Genomic DNA, 13752 nt, shown 5'->3' with positions numbered 1-13752 from the left:
AGGGAAAGAAGTGAAGTTAAAGAGAAATTAGAATTATGTACGCAGAACCTAACAAGATATGTCAATATGTTTGAATGATAGATTTCTTAACTGAAAAGAAAAGAGCATGATGCATCACTCCATATAGGGTATATAGAAAATGCTCGAGGATCAACTTATCAGACTTGAGGACCAGGAAACAAAAAGAAAATATAACACACTTCAAGTATCAATTAGAACAAACACACGGGCATGTGCAAGTGAACAAATATAAGGTAAATCACAGTGTAGAATAGCATACCGCCCAAGTGAACATGTCATCTTTCCCATCTGATCTTTCATGGGCATGGTAAATCAGCAGATAAACAATCCAAAGAATCTCAGATGTCGGATCAGCTTCAAGACATCGTGAAAGCAAAGAAAGTGCCTAGAAAATGCGAAATTAGTGTCAGAAACGAGGAGATATATCTGTCACTAGATAGAAACTGATAGAAAGCAGGCAACCTTACCAGGATCAAGCCATCTGGTTCGTCAGTTTCCTGACAGAAAGTAAGAAGGGCCATTTCCAAGGGTTCAATGGCAGCATTTGAACCTTGTTTAAGTTGATTCTAAAAATGCACCGCACAGGTCAATGAAATCCAGATTAAGACATGGATAATAGAACAAAAAACAGAGTTGAATCTGCAGCTAGCTAGTGGTACAACCAAAGAGACCAGCACAAAATAAAATTTTGAGGAGAAATAAAAGACAAACCATCAAGCTATGTTTACTCCTGAAGTATGATGATTGCGTTCTCAAATTCCCAAGGACCTCAATACGACCTTCATTTTCATCTGGAATATCCTTATGCAGTGACTCCGATGAGGCTAGGTAAATACTAAAGCACTTCCACCAACTTTGCCCATGTCTTTGTGCTATAACAGACTCGTAAGAACGTGCATCAGCTTTCATCACATCCAAGCAGACAAGATATGTTGGTGAGAGCATCATATCAGCTATTTGGGATCCTCTCGCAAGAATATGTTTCTTCCGATGAAAGGTTGACCCGTGTTGAAAACCTGCAAGATCTCTACATTAAAAGTTCTTACCCAAAAGAAAAGGAAAGCAAAGAGAGACAGAACCCAAAAACTGTAGGAAGAAATTTCCTTAACTGCCCTACCAGTATTGTCGTGCTGATTCTGATGTCTGTTGTCATGAGAGAAGTCTTTGAAATGTTGCCAAGAACATTCATCATTGTTGCACCTTCCTCGTAACTCGTACATGCAGAGAGGCCAGGAAGGATCTACTTTCACATCAGAGATGTAGAAACCAATTTTTCTCTCAGATAATGGGGTTTCCACAAAGCTGTTACTCAGCATTTCATTAGGGTAGAGGCTATTTGACTTGTTTTTCAATGTATGTTCTGGTTCCAGCAATGTAAGTGAGGATTCTGTGACCATCAAATGGTTAAATGCACTTAGAAATAAAGGAGTGGGCAACACAGCAGATGTCGAGGGTAAGTCACCCCTAGGAGAAGGCCTATCAGATTGCAAATCCATAGTTGATTGAAAGATCGATGAATTTTCCTTGTCTGGGGACGGATCAACTGATGCGTTACAGGCATTTTCTTCCACTCTGTCAGTACCTGTTCAGAGAAATAGAAGTGCTGAAATATATTTATCAAAAAATGGGAACTGAAACACAGAGTGATCAAAACAAGGAAAATTCTGGCATCTTTAGACACTGTTATTTGGAATGAAAAGGACAAGCCGCCAAGTGCTGAGATATGATAGTTCAGTCATTCTTAATCATGTTATCGGAATGCAATGATGAGCCATCAAATTCGGTGTCACTTCATACATTTGCTACCAGCAGTTTAGCTTAATCATCTCCAACCCTAGCCAGTTGGAAACTTGGACACGGCTATAACTGAAACAATCATCCACATGAAAAGAATTAGAGCATTCATTATAAGTGACCATGCTCTTATTGGACACATAACTCAATGACCAAGAAAACACACCAGCCTACCACATAAAGTTTGTCAGAGACAAACATATCAGTTCATCCCGCCACATAATACTAAGACATGCAGAAGCACCAGTTCAGAGGGTAGACACATCATGCAGACGGCATCATGCCTAAGTTATCTAAGATGACACTGAACTCAAGTAATGTCCACAGAAAAGTTACCTCCAAAATCATTTTGACGATACTTTCCTGGAAAGAGGACATTGCCATCGATCTGGGCTTTCTCACTTGCAGCATCGCTTTCTGCTTCTCTGTCTATCATAGTCTCTCCATTCGAACAACCTCCACCTCCTTTTGATTCTGCTCTTATACCTAGACGCTCAAATAATTTAGACCTCAATGACGCTTCGAGAAGCAAAGGATTTTGATTGCCACCAACATTGTATATATCTTGCGGGTCCTCGTGATTTTCCTCTTGTCGGCCTTCAAGGTTGTGCTGACTAGATTCGCGGTCTACAAGAAATGACCCATCATCATCTGGTGAAATATTTGCATCACTGGACGGGGAGCGTAGCCTGTTTATGGTTTGTTTGTGACTGTAAGGCAATCTATCTGATGTGCTAGCATCTGGATCACTGCAAGGTTCCGAACCCAAATTCTGTCCACTATGTGGACTAGGCACACCCTGGCCGCCATTTACATTGTCAACATCCCGGCTGCACTGTTGCTGAATATGTAGGGGGTGGTCCGATGTGGTTCCCATGTCAACGTTTTCAGTACTATTGTTCAACAAGCCAAACCTTGTTTCTGTGCGCTCATGGCACCTAGAAGACCACATTAGACTGGAGTTATGCACGACAAAAGATCCAATGTGAGCAGAACACATTTCTCTTTTGCGATAAAGTTCTGCACATCTAGTGTTAGCTTCAATCAAGGATCTCTGGGCCTTTCTATAAGCTTTAAGAGCATTTCGTTCTTCAGTTTCACACATACGTCTGTATTCTTGTGCTTCCTCCAGCTCTTTGTCTAGAGATTCCTCCATGTTTGTCAAAGCTATGATGTCTAGTTGACTTTGTCCAGGAACACTTGTGCTTCCCAAAAGGTTCCAAAGACCCGAGTTGTCCATGCACGGCTAAATTGCAAGCAGAAAAAAAAAACTCCAAAGTAAGCATTGTGACACCAATCAACCGTCTCCAATTTGTTATTTGAAGAATTGAAAAAAACCTGGTCTTTTCCATTTAATATCTGAAGCAGGTGATCACTTGACACAGCTCCATCATAATCGATTGTACCCGGTTTTCTTGTGGTCGTCTGAACAGGAAAATTCGGCTGACCAAATCTGACTCCACTATAATTTGCTTCCTTCTGGGGAAAAAGTACACTCAAATCAAGAACAACACTAGCCCTAAATTTGACGAAAGACCAATAGTTATAGAGTCGATGGTTCCACCTCTTGCAGTCGCCAGGTTCAGTGGAGATTGGAGAACATACAAAACGAGTGGCAATGACAAAACTCCAGCAATATAATGACCACTTACTGTGCTTTTGGGCAAGGTATTTGAGCTTGTATTTCCTTCAACAATACAGTGAGAAATTGCGCGAGCACCAGTCCGATCACAGCTCCCACTGATTTGTTTGCAACTAGTATTGGCACCTGAACCTGCAGACGCACAGCCAAAATACACCAAATATGATGAAATTTCTCTATATATATATATACATTCTACGAATTCTCTTGTCTAACCACTATACATTTCCCATGGAACAGTTAGTCTAACCTGGCAGTCGGCTGGTTTTTACACATGGCTCTTCCAAGGGTATTGCAGCAGATACTGGCACTCTGTCATTCAAGACAGGTTGAGTTGAGTCAGTACCAGTAACTTTTAAACGTTTCTTGGCAGGTTCTTTTGGTTCTAGCTGCTTAACATCAGCAGAAACCACAGTTAATCTTCTTGCAGAATCAATGTTTTGGTTGACAGCATCCTTATTTGGCTGAGCAGCCTTAAGCTTCAGCTCACTTTCTCGACGTGCAATCTGCTGCCTCAAATCCTGAAGTTTATAACTATTAAGCCCCACAACCTGGACAGAAAGGTGCTCCTTTTTGCTTAGTTTCTTTCCGGAGGCACTAACATATTTACTGGATTCCAATGGTTTTGCCATTGGAGGGTTGGCAGCTTTGGAATTTGCTGCATGACTAAATGTGTGACAGGATGATACATTGTGTACCAATGCTTTGTTTATACATCTATCAATTTGATTTGGCCCTTTCGATTTTGCTAGTGATGGCATAGGCCTGTTTCCACTCCCAGACATGCCAACTACCTTTGGTTGAACTTTTGCTGCTATTGCCCGTTCCTTAATGTCAAATTCACTACCACTATCATCATCTGAAAAGCTAATCACCAGATTCTCATTATCCCTTGCAGACACGCTCTTCTTAATCATCTCCAACCCTAGCCAGTTGGAAACTTGGACACGGCTATAACTGAAACAATCATCCACATGAAAAGAATTAGAGCATTCATTATAAGTGACCATGCTCTTATTGGACACATAACTCAATGACCAAGAAAACACACCAGCCTACCACATAAAGTTTGTCAGAGACAAACATATCAGTTCATCCCGCCACATAATACTAAGACATGCAGAAGCACCAGTTCAGAGGGTAGACACATCATGCAGACGGCATCATGCCTAAGTTATCTAAGATGACACTGAACTCAAGTAATGTCCACAGAAAAGTTACCTCCAAAATCATTTTGACGATACTTTCCTGGAAAGAGGACATTGCCATCGATCTGGGCTTTCTCACTTGCAGCATCGCAGGCCGCTTTAACACTAATGGTGCAGCACCTGCAGAGCTAGATATGGTACCGGCAGTTCCTGACAAGTCATCATAACAAAGAATAATGTGTTCATTATGCATTTAAGACATTAAATTGGCTTCAAAACGTAAAACTGACATAGAAATTGTAAAAGCAGAATAAATCATATTGTACAAAATATAAACTAATGGAAGATTCAATATTTCATTGGACTAAAAGTAAGAAAAAAAAAGCTAATCGATTCATCTCCAACGAGCAACACCTGCTTCAGAACATAAATCCAAATATCCTCATATCCATACCTACAAATCTCTGATTCTGAAAAAAGAATCTAGCACATGGTAGAAAGCTATAGAGAAGCCAAAGCAAACCAAAATACCAATCCATAGCAGGTAGATACCGAGTTCAAACAAGATGTCAGGAACTGGAACATGCCCCCTCGAGCTGATAAAGCACGGATGGACTTTAACACGCAATGAGAATAAACACAATTCTAAGCATGAAATGAGAGATGGATAAGATTTACCAGTCCGATGCCCTTGAATTTGTCTCTTTCCCAAAGGAACTGATGAGTTCCCTGTAACAGGAGCACTGGTGCTGGTTGGCTTTCCAACAGAAGGAATCGGTTGTCCCTGAAACAAAACGTTCATGGCACTTTCAGAGATATAACTATGAATAAGATGTCTAAGCACACTAAACTAAACCCATCCAGCATTCTGATTTCAGTAAAACAGAAATGAGACATGAACAGCATAAAATCATGAGATCGAAAGAAGTCGCTAAGATAATAGCCACAGCTCCGGAACACGCACGACGGGCAATCTTAGTCCATGAAACTCGCTAATTCCTAGACAAAAAACATAAACAATTCAATACAAACAGAACCATCGTTTTCTCCTTGTCCCCTACCATGAGCCCCAATTTTCTCCGCAGCCAAACACAAATCCAACAACATGTACACGAAATCACAGTCAGCAGCAGAAGCTAAAACGAATAACGCATGAAACCTATCAAAATTTTGGAACGAGGAAAAAAGACAAGAAGAAAAGAAACTGAAGAAACAAAAGTTGGTTTTCCGGTGAATATACATCGTCGTCTGAGCAGGAGAGTTCGCCTTCTTCTTTGCCGGAATCCGGCGAGTGCTTCGCCTTGGCCGGTGCCGTCATCTTCCTCCGCTCGCAAATCTATACTCCTACGCAGAGCTCCCTCTCTCTCTAGAATAATCGGAAAACGGTTCGGTTCCAGGAAGAAGACAACGGCCCAATACGGAGGACATTTATACCCCTCGTCGTCATGACCTCGCCGGTGAAATTCAGGGTCATGGGGAGCGAAAGTACGAACATACCCTCCTTGGTACACCTTAATTATCTTTCTTTCCGAGGATTAAAGGAAAAGGGAACAGCTAACGTCCTTTTTTTTGGGCAATTTCATAATACCGAACCAAATTTCAGATTCGGTATATTCAATTTTGATTTATTCCATTAGATTTTTGTTAGCCCAATTCCATTAAACAACCGAACCAAATATCAGTTTCACTATATTCAGTTTCAAATTTTATAAAAATCAAACCAAACTTGGGATTGAATTTTATTATACTGGGTTGGGATAGAAGTTGCTTACTCAGATTTCATATAGATTATATTTAGATTTCATTTCATTTCGATTATAATTAGATTTGATTATAATCGTTCGTTCTTATATTAAATTCTATTCAATCCTATTTTGTTTTTTATCGATAAAAATATTCATTTTCCAAAAAAATTGATTTATTTATATTTCCTATTTAATTTGTTTTTTTTATATCCAATTCGATTTGGTTATTCGAATGGATTCGGTTATTAGCCGAATTGACCGCGCCACCTGGGGGAGAGATACCAAGAGACTTGTTTGGCAATGGCACAAACCCTTAACAAAAAGGTTATGATTTTTTTCCCCTTTTACAATGGCTTTATAGCTACAAGGAAAGCGGATGGCGACCCGTCTCCTCTACCCCGTGGCTCGAAGAACGATCCCATTGGCCCACCCGGCTCGGCCAACCTTACTCAGCCATGACGGATAGATGGTTCACTTCTCACTTAGCTCATGGACCTCAAACCTCACCAACCCATGAGTGTCTTTGTCACTCTATCCACAACCTGATTTTTTGCCCGCTGGCTCGCCAGAGGGAACTCTCGGCTATCGTCCAGAAGGAACCTGTAAACTTCCCATTGCCGTTCCGAGGTCGTATGTCTCGCGATCTCGCCCTACAACATGAATACAATCCCGTCAGATTGTAGAGGGAAAAGGGTATCGAGAAAGAAAGGGCAGGGGGAAACGGGCGAAAACGCACGGAGAAGACGCAGATTCCGAGGGTTTTCAAGGCTAACGTGACGTCGTAGAAAACCCGAGGTCTTCCTTTCCCTGATAGCTCGACGGGATTGGCTATCAGTAGCTCAGTGTCTGGCCCTCGGTTCAGGATCGTCACTTTCAAAGGATGGACCATTTCCTGCTTCAAACGAGCACAGAGGTTTGCTTGATGTTTCCCGTCCAATATCTTCTTCCCGTCCTTCGTCTGTATGAACAAGTCCATGTTTCGGTCGCCTTTGATCTTCGACGCAAATCTACCATACGAAATCTGTACATCCACAAAAAAGAACAGAAAAAAAAACTTCATTAAATTCAAGAACACGTTCCGTTTATACTGATTTGCATTCGGATCAAGTAAAGCTGTAACGGTAAAAGTTATCGAAGATATGGATGTTTCTCCTTAAAAATTATCGAAGATATTAGAATTCCGTATACTATACTCCATGCCAATATCACTACACAAGCTAAAATATCACCCTAAGACAACTTAGGACAATGTCAGATGCTACAACTCCCACACTTCAGACCAACCTGCAAACCCTAAACCGGCATCCAAGTTCAACAGAAAAGAGGTTCCTTTATTGCATATACCTGGATATTACAGTCTTTCGAGGTCCTTAAGATGTCGTAGAAAAGCCCTTTTTGATCAACACACTGAATCTGAAGCAAGGTGTGAACCGGGCTCAACTGATTATCCACCGTTATAACAGCTTTGTTCGTGTCCGAGCTGGCAATCTCCGTGTCTGCAGGTTCTGATGAGCCGAACAATTCGTGGGCAACCGCAGGCGGGAGGGAAGAGAAACCCTGTACGCTCTCGTACTCCGGCCCGGCAAGCTCGAGCTCGCAGCTCACACCATGCTCCCCGAGCACGGCAGTCAGATGGTTACACGTATCGACTTGCCTCTGTTTCGTATGAAGTAGATTTCTGCAACACGAGATGGTCAAGATTTTAGACACGGGCGTTCTGTAAACGAATTTTAAGCACCCGGGTCTTCGTAACAATCAAACTACAAGTATGATATGCTGAATCTAAAGTTAAAACCGAGAGTTCAAATGGGTGCCTCCGGTTCGTCCGAAGGGAGCATACTACGAAGAGAGAGCGTGCAATTTTTCGATAAAGAACGTACATTCTCTGTATCGATAATCTTGATGGCAGATAAGAAACCGAGGAATCGGAAGATCAACTCACATAGCATCGTCGGTGATGAAGAACAGGTCCAACACTCTTCCATCGGGCGTCGTCATGACCTTGACTCTTTGGATAGTGAATTCGAGCTCCGTCAAAACTTTGGTGACATCTACAGTCACAAAAGACGGAACCAAAATCTATGAAACACAAACCCAACACTTTGGTCCGGTAATATCTTACCACCACAAAAGATGAAACCAGGCCATTGCACATCTGATAATCACAAACCAAGCAAGGCGACGATTCAACGAGCCAAAAGAAACATATCAAGAGATGGATAGATGTTTATTACCATGAAGCAATCCTTTTCGGTCACGGCAATAGAACTTGAGAAGATAAACTGAAGGACGAGAAGGCACATTGGATTGCTGACAGAAGTAGAAGGCGCCCAGGTAAGATGGGCAATTCGACAAGAGCCGGTTCTTCAAGCTGTCCCAATCGATTTTATGAGAACTGAGTTGTGGAGTAACCCAAAACACTATGTAACACCACCTTCCATCTGTCGAAAAATCTGCAAAACATCAGACATGAAATTACACCAACATCAGCCAACTGGAATGAATGTTCACCGACATTAGCTACAAAAAAGCCAGTTCTTGCACAGACAGAACTAAATCGAAGAAAATTAAAATTTTCTTTTGGTTTTTCCAATTTTGAAAAAAAAAAATCTGGAACATTGAACAAAGTGATGAGAGGACCACCCAGAATTCTTCGCACAAGAATTTGTTTTTTGGAATCTTTTACCAATTCGGGGTTTTGATGAAAAAGATGCAGAATCTCCGAAATCATTCCACTTTTTCAGCGTAGAGACATCTAGATTCGTCGATAACTACAGAAAGCAAAGGTCTGGAAATTGAAAATTTTAGGTAGCAGACAAACAGAGAATATCCCAAGAATATAAAAAGGAAAAGGGGAGAAGAAGGAAAAAAAATCGAACTCGAGTTCATATAAACGAAGTACCTGCTCGGGTAATGGAGAGACCGAACTCGAGAATGATTCGACAGAGATCGCATCCGAGACCAGCTTGGTCGGGACAATTAACCGTGACGACGCAGGGATCGCCGGGAAGTTTCCCGGGTTGGATCAACACGGCGTCTTCATTGAGAATCCCCATAACACCTGTCTGAAATAACGCCGGAGAATCAAACACAATGTCGAATCCGGGAAATTCAGCGGAGAAGGAGAAGAAGACGACGATGAAGAAACAGACGCAGAAGGCAGGCAGTCTTCTTTTTTTTTTTCGTTTGATGGTTTTCTGTTTTTTATTAATTTTGGTCGCGTTATTTGTTCTAGGGTTGTTGTTTTGTCGGTTTGCAAGTGGGCCCCACGTGTCTAGTCACACACACGTAAGTAGAAGAGAGGGATTGGGCAGGCGACACGTGTGAAACAGCACGCATGGAGGGTAATATGGTCATTTGGCGGCTCAAGTTGCTGATCATGAGGTGGTAGATGGAGTAGAGATGGATACTGTTCGATGATAAAGCTGTGGTTAGGAATGAATTTTTTTAATTCTCAAATTTGTGAATCTCAATGGGTTCAACTTGTAATGACTTATAAATAGGTTGCAGCCAAAATATTTTTGGTGCGTTTATTAAAATTAGCAATAACATGTGAGATGCGGTGGAGAATTTGATTATATGTGATTTGGTGTCCAATCCATAGTGAAAGACAAAAATCATTTTCGTACGTGTTTTTTAAATAAATTTTATTTTTATTTACGGATGTTTTTAAAATCACCACTAGTTTCGCATAAAATTCAAAAAATAAACTACTATTACTTTAGTTTAAATTGTTTTCTTATAAAAAGGTGTTTACAATAATTCAATGCTACAATTTATTGATAAGACTTCGAAGTATTTCAAAGCTTATTAGGTCTAGGAATTGGTTTATCTATTTCAAAGTAAGTATAATGTTGGAAATAGACAAGAAAATTACATATTAAAAAAAGGGAATATATAATTTAGAAACTTTGTATGTAGTATACATATATGAAGTTGTTTAGATTTTTTTTTAATTAGAGATTATTTACAAGTTAAGAGTATAGACATAATATAAAACGAATATTTGGAATTATGAATAATTTTATTGATTATTGATTAATTGATAAACTCTTATGACTAAACGATGACAAGTTGTTGACGTCCATAGAATCACAAAATAATATATTTTTACTCAAATGATTATGCCTAATCCTATTTCGCTTTCTTTGGTATTTATAATCCAACTAGTAAGCCTCTTACAAATCTCTTCAATTATAATTATCTGGTGGATGTCAAAATCATTCATTCAAATATCAACCAAAATATATTATTTTATACAAAAGTTGGAATTTTCTAGTTTATTGTTCATGACAAGCATCTAATAATATGATATTTAGTCAAACATTTAAATTATTGTAACTTAGGCTATGATATGACTGCCCACTCCACTTTATATGATATTCGAATAATTTACACTTAATAATAAAAAACTTGATGTTAAAAAAAAAGTTGTAGAAGTTGATCGTGTTGCATGAACATTTTTTTAAATTTGGATTTTTTTTTTATCCAAATTGATACTATTTTTAGGAATTAAACAATATGATTCCTATAGGACAATCCAATGACGTCCCATTGCAAAAATCTAGAAAGCTAACGGAATACAAACTTTACAAGAATATTCATATTTTTTATATTTTTATACAAAGGGCGAACATCCTGGAAATTTAGATGGATGATTACGAAAAGTTTTGACTGATTATATACATTCTGTATATAACAATTTCAGGATTTCATCATTGCAAAAATATGTTACAAAAAAATGGATAATCATTATGAAAAATAATTTAGAAGATATTTGATTCACATACAATATGCATGAAATAATTATGCTATTATATTGAAAACATGTGAATAAGTATTTTCATCCTTTAATCGTTTTTATGATATTTATAAGGTTTAGATTTTGATTGATAAAAGTTATATATTAAAAATCAATCACTAAAACTAAAATTGAAATAAAAGATCAACTATTAGATTTAAGGATTTATAATTTTTTTTTATAATTAAGATGGTTCTCCGGGTCTTCCTGACTACATCTACCTTAGATTCGGGACCAGTCTTTATATATGGACTATTTTGATCCAAAAATTACATCTCTTTACACCAATGAAATCGAACCCAAAACCTTCACCTCTCAACCATTGAAACACCAACTGTTATATTACTTATAAGAAAGTTATAGGTAAACGACCAACATATCGAAATACAACATTGCGAAATGTTTTGGTTTAACTCTTTATTAATATGTATGTCTTAGTATCTTAAAAAAAATATTATAATGCATATTAGGATTGGTGTTTTATAGCATAATTAAGATCTAAGATTTTAGTAAGTTTCAGGGACGAAAATTTTAGCTTATTACGATTATTATCATTTGAATTGTATTTTTTTTTATTAGTTATAAAATTTTCCAAAGATAAATACGTCGTGTATTTTAAATAAACTTTTGTAAATCAGTAAGAACAGTATTGTTTTAAATCCTCCAAGAAAAGAAATACAATTATAAACATGTACATATGATATAATCACTACGCTCAATCATCGTCCAATTCAAGCAAGGGAATGGTGGACTATGTTCAATACATAGACAGTAAGAATAGGCCCATTAAGTACAAATGGGCCTTTATTAAGGCCCAAACAAGCTATAAAATAACGTGATCCTAAGAATGAGAGTAAAAAAAAAATATATTCTATTAGTGTAATGGATTCCGAAAATTGTGACAGTTGGATTTATTACCAATTTAATCCATGTTAAAATGATGAGTGAATATTGATTGATGTTTAGACATTAATCTCTATATTTTTAGGAGATGTCAATTAGATCACGTACAATTCAATGTGTTGTTGATCCATATGGTTATTGAAATAAAGCAACAACCGACAAATTTTATGAAGTGCTCGTCATAATCACTATATTATGATCAATAATTACAATAGACCAAAAATATTAATATAGAAAAATATATAAGTCAAACAACTATATAGATATTATAAAATGTTATGAACGATTTAAAAAATCTATTACTATAAATAGATAATAGTGGTCTTGTGTGCACCCATTTATTATAAAAAAATAAATAAATTTACGTTCTATTCTAAAAGATCTCTGCATGCAACCTGTCATTTTTTTATTTGTGCAATGCATTCAAGTATGTTCTATGTGTGATATATTATTTGATATGCATGATTGATCCATTACATGTTACTGTATTACTGTATTTTATTAAAAAAAAATACTTACAGACTCATGTTTCCATGATATAATCACAAAAGGGTTCATATATATAACGAAGGAAACATGGCGATGAAATCGGTCAAACGTGGAAGCGTGAGCCGGTGATGAGAAAAGAGGCGACGCGAAAGCCAGAGAGGCAGGAAGAGAAGGCGAGAAAGAGGAAGGAGGCGAAGCCAAGCCCGAGAGAGATGTAAGTCTGCGTGCAGAATGCCGCATTCTCCGCGCACGTCTCGCTCCCCCTCATCGTCCTCGCCACTCCCGCTGCTCCCGATCCCCCCGCCAACAGCATGTACGTAAACGCCTGCCCACCCCCACCCATTACTATCCCATTCCTTCATACTCTCTATATCCATTTCACACTATACATATAATACATATACGCATCTGTAATGGAAGCTTATATTGTCTTTTATATATATACACACACACACACACATTTTGGTTCATTGAAAGTCGTAATGAATTAGTGTTGTAGCTGTTAATTGTAAGGTTGTAAAGATTATAGGACATAGCCGTATACTTATGGCGGTACCTAATTTTTAAGTACTTAAAAAAAATTAAATTATGGTAAATATATCTTATACATACATATGCTCTACGTAGAATTTGCAGTACGCAACATGCTTTTTAAATATATATAATTATAAATATTGAAAAGAAAAATCGCATATAAATACCCAAATTTCTACAAAAATCTCATATAAATAAAAAATTTAGGTATTTATATAGGATTTTTAAAAAAATTAAGGTATTTATATGACCCTTTATAGTTTAAATATTTATATGAGATTTTTTAGAAGTTTGGATATTTATATGCGATTTTCCCATATTGAAAACATTTTATTTTCTACAGTTTTATAACAATGTTATAAAACCTTGATTTAAAATAAAGTTTTTATTTTTATTTTTTAATCATGTGTCAATCTAATAAAAATTTAAAAAATCAACATGTTACTTTAGTATTATTATTCACGGAACAACAGTTTATTCCATCAATCTTTTGCTGTAGACCATTTAGTAGACATTATTACTTAGCATACACTATAATCCCGGATATAAGCGTGTACACACACACATATATTGATATATATATATATTGGCAATCCCTACGTCAAATTTATATTCATGTTCCTAATTAATTATATAATTTATACACGGATGAGAGTATGGGATTTGTATAATCGG

The 13752-nt window shown here is 37.6% G+C and overlaps 3 protein-coding genes across 5 annotated transcripts in view; all 3 read right to left on the bottom strand.

Annotated features, from left to right (window-relative positions):
- The window catches only part of LOC104810174, an 8118-nt gene extending 2094 nt beyond the window's left edge, over nucleotides 1-6024 (bottom strand). The window contains exons 1-12 of the mRNA XM_010536369.1: nucleotides 5846-6024; nucleotides 5284-5389; nucleotides 5158-5201; nucleotides 4772-4815; nucleotides 3708-4414; nucleotides 3468-3589; nucleotides 3154-3294; nucleotides 2152-3061; nucleotides 1139-1603; nucleotides 733-1037; nucleotides 489-587; nucleotides 281-406 (exon numbers count right to left, since the gene is read on the bottom strand). Coding sequence (XP_010534671.1) covers nucleotides 281-406; nucleotides 489-587; nucleotides 733-1037; nucleotides 1139-1603; nucleotides 2152-3061; nucleotides 3154-3294; nucleotides 3468-3589; nucleotides 3708-4414; nucleotides 4772-4815; nucleotides 5158-5201; nucleotides 5284-5389; nucleotides 5846-5923 — 3147 coding nt within the window. The 5' untranslated portion in view covers nucleotides 5924-6024. The remainder of the gene's footprint in view (nucleotides 1-280; nucleotides 407-488; nucleotides 588-732; nucleotides 1038-1138; nucleotides 1604-2151; nucleotides 3062-3153; nucleotides 3295-3467; nucleotides 3590-3707; nucleotides 4415-4771; nucleotides 4816-5157; nucleotides 5202-5283; nucleotides 5390-5845) is intronic.
- A 599-nt stretch (nucleotides 6025-6623) lies between these two features.
- On the bottom strand, nucleotides 6624-9557 carry LOC104810025 (ACT domain-containing protein ACR9). Of its 2 annotated transcripts, XM_010536191.1 has the most exons (7): nucleotides 9253-9344; nucleotides 8994-9138; nucleotides 8585-8803; nucleotides 8293-8401; nucleotides 7695-8028; nucleotides 7087-7371; nucleotides 6624-7000 (listed from the first exon to the last, which is right to left on the bottom strand). In XM_010536191.1, exons 2-7 carry the CDS (start codon nucleotides 9079-9081, stop codon nucleotides 6854-6856), a joined length of 1182 nt encoding a protein of 393 aa, XP_010534493.1. In that variant the 5' UTR covers nucleotides 9082-9138; nucleotides 9253-9344; the 3' UTR covers nucleotides 6624-6853. The 2 variants fall into 2 exon arrangements, with proteins under 2 accessions (XP_010534493.1, XP_010534491.1); XM_010536189.2 differs by lacking the exon at nucleotides 8994-9138 and having other exon boundaries at nucleotides 9253-9557.
- Nucleotides 9558-12482: 2925 nt separating this feature from the next.
- LOC104810024 (CASP-like protein 4C1) overlaps nucleotides 12483-13752 on the bottom strand; it is a 2691-nt gene continuing 1421 nt past the window's right edge. For both annotated transcript variants that reach the window (XM_010536188.2, XM_019202177.1), the window contains exon 3: nucleotides 12483-12868. In XM_010536188.2, the coding sequence (XP_010534490.1) occupies nucleotides 12647-12868 (222 nt within the window). In that variant the 3' untranslated portion in view covers nucleotides 12483-12646. The remainder of the gene's footprint in view (nucleotides 12869-13752) is intronic.

Source organism: Tarenaya hassleriana, unplaced genomic scaffold, assembly GCF_000463585.1.
Source record: "Tarenaya hassleriana unplaced genomic scaffold, ASM46358v1 Cleome17, whole genome shotgun sequence".
NCBI classification, from domain to species: Eukaryota; Viridiplantae; Streptophyta; class Magnoliopsida; order Brassicales; family Cleomaceae; genus Tarenaya; species Tarenaya hassleriana.
This window is presented reverse-complemented; position numbering and strand designations above follow the sequence as displayed.

Coding starts and splice junctions, on each gene's coding strand:
- LOC104810025 (XM_010536189.2), bottom strand. CDS start 9,406: ATGGGGATTCTCAATGAAGACGCCGTGTTGATCCAACCCGGGAAACTT. Junction 8,029..8,292: donor TTCATCACCGACGATGCTAT/GTGAGTTGATCT, acceptor CTCGTGTTGCAG/AAATCTACTTCATACGAAAC. Junction 7,001..7,086: donor TCGGAATCTGCGTCTTCTCC/GTGCGTTTTCGC, acceptor TTCATGTTGTAG/GGCGAGATCGCGAGACATAC.